This window comes from Pteropus alecto, unplaced genomic scaffold, assembly GCF_000325575.1.
Source record: "Pteropus alecto unplaced genomic scaffold, ASM32557v1 scaffold161, whole genome shotgun sequence".
Lineage (NCBI taxonomy): Eukaryota > Metazoa > Chordata > Mammalia > Chiroptera > Pteropodidae > Pteropus > Pteropus alecto.
The window spans coordinates 7,858,484-7,866,917 of record NW_006432943.1 but is presented as its reverse complement, the minus strand read 5'-3'; the positions used below and the strand labels follow the sequence as shown (position 1 = coordinate 7,866,917).

Genomic DNA, 8,434 nt, shown 5'->3' with positions numbered 1-8,434 from the left:
TTTTTGGACATTCTCACTTAGAACCTTAAAAATGTATTCTTTCTTTAAAAAAAAGTTATTAAATTCCATCTACTGTTACATTCTGCTGAGATGTTCTGAGATTCCAATTTTGTTGCCTTGGAACTTTTCTCAGATTCTCCACAATTAGACAAACAGACTCACTATAATTTCATCTAAAGCAGATACAAATATTAACCTTAGAAATGAAGTATAAACTAGATGACCATCTGTCAAAAGATACTTAGAAGAAACACTTATATTGGCTCAATATCAAACTTCACAGATTCTACGTTCTTCTAAACCTAATTTTTTTTGTCTGTAATTTATTGTTTTTTGACAAAACTTTAAACTTTACTAATTATCTCTATCATATTTCATTATCTAGCTACACCCAATAAGGTTACTCACCAGGACCCGTCACCCTTCTCAACACACTCCAATGGCTGGCTGCCCCTAGTGATTACTCTTCCTCTACAATGCATCCTTTGAAAGTTATTTTTAGAGGAGACAGAGAGGGACATATAGGATACAATTATGTAAAGAAGAGTAAGATCAGGTTCAAGGGATTCCTGTTCTCCAATTTTCAAATATTTTGATGCTTTAACAACTTTTTTAAAGCAAAGAAATCTGGGTCAAAAAAGAAATCACTGAGATGAAGGGAAAAGGTGACCTAACATATCAAAACTTATGGGATGCAATGAAAGCAGTGCTTAGTGGGGAAACTCATATCTGTAAATGCCTATGTTAAAAAAAATCTCAAATCGAGACTCTAACCTTCCACCTTAAGACACTAGAAAAGAGTAGTGCACACTACACCTAAAACAAGCCGGAAAAAAAAAGAACAAAAATGTTAGCATGGAAATTAATAAAGTAGACAATAGAAAAATACAGAAAAACCAATGAAATCAAAAGTTGGTTCTTTGGAAAGGTCAACAGAATTGGCAAACCATTAGCTAAACTGATCAAGAAAAAAACAGAGGATAAAGCGCTAAAATCAGGATTAAAGAGGGGATATTACTACCTATGTTACAGAAACAAAAAGAATTATAAAGGAATTCTATGAACTATATGCAAATAAACTGGACAATTTACATGAAATAGGCAAATACTTAGAACCACGAACTATTAAAACTAACTTAAAAGTTAAATAGCTAATAACAAGTACATAGATTGAATTAGTAAACAAACTATTGTCGAAGAAAAGCTTATGCCAAAATGGCTTGCTTCACTGATAAATTCTACCAAACGTTTACAGAAAAAGTAATACAAATTCTTCACAAACTCTTCCAAAAAGTAAAGAGGAGCGCTTCACTTATATTGAAGCCAGCTATTACCCTGCTACCAAAAGACAACAGCACTAGAAAACAATAGCCCAACATCTCTTCTAAATATAGATACGGAAGAAAATACTAGCAATCTGAATCCCACGACATAAAAAAAGAAAAAAAAGTTATACACCATAACCAAATGTGATTTAGCCCAGGAATGCAAAGTTGGTTTAACATTCAGAAATCAATTAATGTAAATACACCATATCAACAGAAGAAATCATTCTTTGCTCACACTAGGGAAATGTAACAAAGGAAAAAAGTTCAAATTCTCTTAAAGTTCAAAAATTAGGATATAAATAATGCAAATGAAAGACAAAAAGGATGAAGGATACCTGTGGGGATGTTCCAGTTTAAATGAGGCTAGAGAAAAATGAAAGTGCAGTATCTGACCCTAGACTGGATCCTGTACTAGACAGATAAATGCTATAAAGATCATTAATGGGTTAACTGACATAATGGGAACATGGACAGATTAAAGTAAATGTTTCAATGTTAAATTTACTGAAGTTAATAACTTTACTGTGATTCTTTAAGAGAATATGCTTATTCTTAGGAAATACGCACTAAAAATTTTAGGAGTAACGGGCCATAATTAATGCAATATACACACATATATATGGGGAAGAGGAAGAAAGGGAGGGATGACTATTGATAAAACAAAAGGAGTAAAATGTTAATTGGTCAATCCAGAGTTCTTTTTGAAATTACTTAAAAGTAAATAAAAAATGGAGAAATTACTTAAAAGTGGAGAATGTAGAAAAGCAAAAGAAGAATTTATGGAAGTGCTTATAATATCAGAGTATTTTTTACATTCATTTTTTAAGTCTCTAGTAAGATATGATACTCTGGAAAAAGTGCTGGATTGAGTTTTTCTTTACCAACAGAACATAAGCCTATTTTCTAATACGTAAAACAGTTTGAATTAGATGAATCCTGCTAAGAAATAAAATACAAACTTACAACATTAGTCTTAAATAACAGAACATTATAGTTGTGTCCTACTATTCTATGCCCACTGTTGGACAGAAGAATTCTGGATGCTCAGATAGAAAAATCTCTAGGAACTAAAAAAACAAAGACTGTATTTTGGTTGGCATATTCCACACTGCTTTCATTGCATCCCATGTCTATCTTTATGATAGTTTTACATTTCTTCTCCCACTCTTTCAGTTGCTATTTCTGCTTCTGTTTAAGTTTAATGTCTGAGTGAAATTTATAAAATCCTTATTGTACAGCATCATCTATATTACAAATCTACATAGAGGGCTTTCTCATCTGAGAAAAAGTGCTGCATAGTGCTGGGTATATGACAGAAAAAAAACTATTAATATGGAATTATTATATTACCATAACACCAACCCTATTAATAATTCTGTACTGGGGCTGACTTCTGGATCTTATGTTCCTTCTAAATAAGAGTCAGTTATTGTGACCATATTAGAACTTCATGTTCTAATATTACCTCCTTGACTTTATGCCCCCTAATCTAATAATGAATTTCTTTCTCAATCTCCCATGTCTTCCCACACACTGTTCTTTCAACTTGAAATGTCCTTCTCTAGGCTCACACTCCCCTTCCTACAGAGTTGTCATTTGCATCAATCTGTGAATGGTACCCTGCCTTCCTACATCTGTACCTGGACATAGTCCTACTTTTGCATTTAATTGCTCAGAGATAATTACTGGTAGATCTGTCTCTCCTAAACATGAGTTCCTTGATGGAAAGCATGCTCCAGAGTTTGGCACTATGTCTAATAAACAATAAGAGCAGCTTACACTTGTTAAGTGCTTAAAAAAGTAAAAGCAATGAGTGCTTACTACTTGGCCAGGTACTGATGAAAGTACTATGCCAATTAACTCATTCAATCCTAAAACCTTACGAAGATGGTGTTAAGCATATTTTAAAGATGAACATGCACGGAAAGGATACTTTCCATTTTTAAAGTATAAAATCAAAGTAAAACATATACACACACTCTCAGCTTCCGATCTTGACCAAGAAACATTTTAGAGTTCCATTCTAACCTACTAGGATGTCACAATGCCACATAAATTCAATTATCTGTAAATGAAAATCATCTCTACTGCACCTTCCCAATACTCGCTGATTCTACTAGTCTCTTCATTGGCATTAAGAAAGTTTTCCTAGTCCAGAAGCTCAGAATCTCTCACCCGTCTGGTCCTAGATTATCGAACCTAAATCGTCCACTCTTTTTTATGTCCATTCCCTTCTATTTCGTCTGCCACAAATAATCCGGAAAAGCTAGAAGCAGATAACACTACTGTTGAACTTTACAACAAATTCATTTTCGGGACAGACGATATAGCAGTCAAGACTGCTACGGTTTCAATTCTGGCCACCAGGTTCTAGTTGTGTCATCTAAAGAGGTAAATTATAAATTACTTCATTTCGTGGAGCCTCAGTTTTCCTCATATGTAAAATGAGACTGGTCAGAGTCGAGGATTCAATGAGTTGCAAACCATTTAGAACAATGCCTGCCAGATGAGCCTCAACAAGTGATATTAACATCGCAACGTCACATTCTGCTCAAACGTTGAGTAGCTCCCCACTGACCAAAAAAAAAAAAAAAAAAGCTAAATACTTGAGCTTGGCATTCAGTGACTTTCAGTCAGATTCCTTACCTTCTACTACTACCCAATTCTCAACGCTTGCCCAAATGTTCTGCAATGGAACCTAGAGCTCAGCAGAGGTCCTTCTGCCCTCTTCAAAATTTCGCTTTTACCTGCCCTTGAGGGTGCAACTCAAATCTCACTTCCTCTCCAATTTCCCCCACCCACTGGGTAACGTTCCCCTTTCCCCGAGTTTCCGCAGCACTGGCGGTTAAGCCCATTAATTTGGAATTAGCTCCGCTTGGCAAAGTAACTCTTCTTTTGGCTCCCGCAGGAACGCTCAAATCTAAGGGTGGGAGTGTGTCCACTTATATGTGTATTACAAAGGATCGCGGAGCCTAAAAGATGCACTACCAGGGTAGGTAATCTGCAGTTCCTATAAAAAAGTTACTCGCTGGCCCGAAAGGGAACTCAACAGAGCCGTTTTCGAACTGGGCAGGTGCCGAGTTGTTCTTGCGTGGAGAGGGCGGCCGGAAGGCTCCCCGTTAGAGGGGGAGACGAAGGGGGAAGGTGGGAGGTGGGCCTCGGAGCGCGCGGCTCCGGCGTTTCCCTTCCGGCGGCGCGCGCGGGCCGCGAAGAACGTCGAGCCCCCCGCCCCCGCCGGCTCACCTTCTCCTCTTCCTCCCCTTCCTCCTCCTCCTCCCTGGCAGAGCTGTAGGCCTTACAGTGGTGACGCGGGGTCATCCGGGGGCCCGTTACCACCTCATTTTCCTCAGCGCGCGGGGCGAGGACCGGGCCGACTGAGGAGGGAGAAGAGGGGAAACCGGGCCGGGGGGCGCTGGCGCTCGAGCGGGACGCACGGCTGCGGCCGGTGGGTCAGTCAGCGAATTAGTTCCATGACGACCCTGGACTTGAGGCAGCCACCGCCGGTCCCGCTCCTCCAACCGCCGCCGCTTGTGCCCGGGTGGGGAGGGGGTTCCCTCTCGCCATAGGGCGGCGGGGGCCGGGGAGAGGCGGGGGGTGAGACCGGCTCTGCCCCTGCCCGGGGGATGCACCTCCGAGGGGAAATGGTGAAAGGGAAGCAGGGGAGAAAAGAAAGAAAAAAAAAGAAGGGGAAGGGGGTAAAATAAGAAAAAGCGAGACAGAGACGCTGCCGCGTCCGCTCGCGGGGAGGCTGGGGAGGGAGAGGAGGGGAGGAAGAAGTGCCGGGCCCCTCGGCTCCACCCTCGCGGACCGATTCCTAGACGAGTGACTCCTGTAAACAACACTGAATTGGTCTCTGCCTACCCTTTTTTACTCCCCACCGCCTTCCCAATCCAACGAACGTACGGAGACATCTGGAAAAAAATGGGCTGTTGGGGACGGGCTGGGGCAGGTTTTGGCCCTGGGGTATAAGGAGAATAGACATTTTCTCTGGGTTAAGAAAAGCCAAGGTGCGCGGACTCGTTTTCGTTGGATGAGCGGAAGGATCTCTTATGGGCCGCACAGTGACGTCAGCGCTCCGTAAGCTGGTTGGAAGAAGCGTGCGGTGGCCGGAGAGAGCGCTGCGCATGCGCCCCGGGGAAGAAAGAAGCGGCTGAGCGCTTCTCTTGGGGGTGGGGCTTTGTCAGGATGCTGCTCCGGCTGAAGCTAGAGCTACCTGGTTTTATCCAACCTAGCGTGTCTGTAGGGTTGGTAGGAGGTTTTATTGGGAAAGGGCTAGTGATCTGTTGTGCAAAATCATGTATTGTTATTGACCTCGCAAAAAATTGTGTTCTCTTCTTAGCATTGACGTGTAAATAGAATTGCGATGTTTTTGCTGCCACATCCTGGGTGCAGGGAGATTCTAAAGTGTTTTAGAAATCGGGAAATTCCGTGGATCATATCCTTAAGCATCTTTTTGCTTAAGGCTTCTTTTAGAACGGTAAATTATACTGCCGAAGGCTGGGAACCTGCTTATTAATGTGTCCAGGGAATTCTATCCACTTAACCAACGCATCTGAATATTTCAGACTACATTTTATTGCCAGATCTTTAACGAGTGAGTGATGACATGTAAATGTGTTTTATTTGGGCTCTTTTACTCGCTATAGTAACTTGATCATCTTTTAGTTGTTTTGATTATAAATTTGTAGGATTACAGAAAGTTTTGAAAAAGAAAAGGGAAAAAACCTCAAATTCAGTTATTTACAGAGGTGGACTCTGTGATTTCCATTTCTGTCTTTTATATGCCGTTTTTAACAGTCATTAAAAAAATATGTGTGTTGAACTTATTCAGCGGGCCAGGCTGAGTGCTAAGCTCTATCAAACTGGAAGTAACTAAGACAGAAATAGCTCCTGCCTTCATGATCTTTACGATCCAAAAAGGATAAACGTTGAGCTAATTGTCTCTAAAATTACCCAGTACCTTGATTTGTTTTCTTATACATTGTATTCCCTCCCTAGAATACAAGGTCTGGGATTGCGGGTATCTTCCATGTTTTGTTTCACCCTGTATCCCTGCGTGTAAAGAGCTCTCGGTATTTGATTACAGACTGAATAAACAATTACCAGTATCAAAAGTATTAAGATGGAAAACTGCAGGCTGCTATGGAAACACTTAACTCTAGCCTAGTTAGGGATATCAGAGAAGGTTTCTTTGAGGAAGTGACATTTAAGATGAGACTTGAAACCACTGGGCAAAGAAGTGGGGAAAGATTTTTGGCGTAGGAAACAGCATTTGCAAAGGCTAAGTTGAGACAGTCTAAATATCGCTGAAAGGTAGTATCACTGGCCATCAGAGAATAGAGGGAGAGAGAGCTGAGGTCCAGAGGGCCAGAGGACAGAGCAGCAAATGGGAAGCCCAAAAAGGATTTTATGTGGGTTGATTGTATTCTTTTTTCACTTTGTATAGCCTTTTTCTGTATTGCTATGTGGTCCTCCTTCTACATAACCAACATATTTCTGCATAATACCTTTGAAAGTGTAGCATTTCTGCATAATACCTTTGAGAGTGTAGCATAATTACATTGTTGGACCATGATTTTCAGTCCAACAAGAATAATGTAAATTCCACTCCTAGATATGTAGCCAAGAGAAATGAAAATGTGTGCACACAAAAACTTGTACATGAATATTGACAACAGCATTATTCATAATACTCAGAAGGTGAAACAACATGAATGTCCACCAACTGATGACTGCATAAATTAAATATGGTATACCTATAAAATGGAATATTAGTTGGCCATAGAAAGGAGGCATTGATATGGTGCATGTAACATGGGTGACACAAGAAAACATACAATATGCAGTCTTTTATGACTGTTTTCTATCACTTAGCATAATAATTCCATTTATAGGAAATGTCCAGAATAGGCAAATCTGTAGAGACAGAAAGGAGATTAGTGGTTATTTAGGACAGGAGGCAGAAAGGGGTTGGGAGATAATAGTTAAAGAGTGTTCAATTTCTTTTTAAAGAAAATGTTCTAAAATCAATTGTGGTGATGGTTGTACAATTCTAAATATACTGAAAACCATTGAGTTTTACACTTTAAATGGGTGAATTGCATGAGATGTCAATTATATATCAATAATGCTGTCACCAAAAAAAAAAAAATACAGTATCTTCATGCATAACCTTTTTGGATTACTCCTGGGTCCAAAGATAGTTTCAGTTTTAGGGCTTTTGATGACTACCAGGTTGCCAAATTACTAGGCAGGGGAGTTGAACCAATTAAAATGTAACAACATTTAAGAGCTCTCACTTATTATATACTTATCCTTTTTGAAGTTTAGATTTATTAAAACTGTCTTACTGTCTGGGAGATTGCCAGTGACAATTTAATATACAATACTATAATGACAAGTAACTGATAGGTGATAAGGAACTAGGTCCGGTTGTCATAACAAAAAATATAAACATTCTTTTTCTTCAATATTCACTTATAAGACCTTACTTTTCATTAGTATTTCATTTTTCTTAATTAATATTGCTTTTACAATGAATTGTAGCTGTAAAAAATGGAAAGCCTTTAAAATTCCCTGAGGAAAAAAAATGAGGCATATAAGAAAACATATTAAGAAAACATATTAATATCCATATATTGGTAAAGAATTTATATTTTTTCCTTTTTAAGATGTTTTTAGGAATGTTTCCCTTATGTCCTAAATAGTAAAAATAAACTACCTCTCTACATGGCATTTGATAATAATAATAACTAAAATATATTGATTATTCATTATGTACCAGGCATTGCACTAAGCATTTTTATTCTCCCATTTTTATCCCCACAGCACTCCTCTACAGAAGGTATTATTGTTGCCCCCATTTTGCAGAAGATAAAGAGGTCAAGTATATCCACAAGATTGGGCACACAGCTTGGAGAGACACAGCCAGGATTCAAAGCCAGCTTGTCTGACTCCAGAGCCTGGTGTGTTTTTGGTCACTACTCTTCACTGCCTCATCCTGTGGATATTTCTGGCTTGCATTAAATCTTCGAACAAAAATACTCACCCTATGGTTATTTTTGGCTTGCCTTTAATTTTAGAATAAATACATTTTTTTAAAAAAC

General features: G+C 39.1%; 2 protein-coding genes across 2 annotated transcripts in view; one reads left to right on the top strand and one right to left on the bottom strand.

Annotated features, from left to right (window-relative positions):
• Nucleotides 1-5,103, bottom strand: part of CCNI (cyclin I) — a 24,919-nt gene extending 19,816 nt beyond the window's left edge. The window contains exon 1 of the mRNA XM_006907631.3: nucleotides 4,572-5,103. The gene's annotated coding sequence lies outside the window, so the exon portion shown is untranslated. The remainder of the gene's footprint in view (nucleotides 1-4,571) is intronic.
• SEPT11 (septin 11) overlaps nucleotides 1-8,220 on the top strand; it is a 118,167-nt gene extending 109,947 nt beyond the window's left edge. Inside the window, exon 10 of the mRNA XM_025043792.1 lies at nucleotides 8,157-8,220. Coding sequence (XP_024899560.1) covers nucleotides 8,157-8,205 — 49 coding nt within the window. The 3' untranslated portion in view covers nucleotides 8,206-8,220. The remainder of the gene's footprint in view (nucleotides 1-8,156) is intronic.
• The last annotated feature ends 214 nt before the right edge of the window (nucleotides 8,221-8,434 follow it).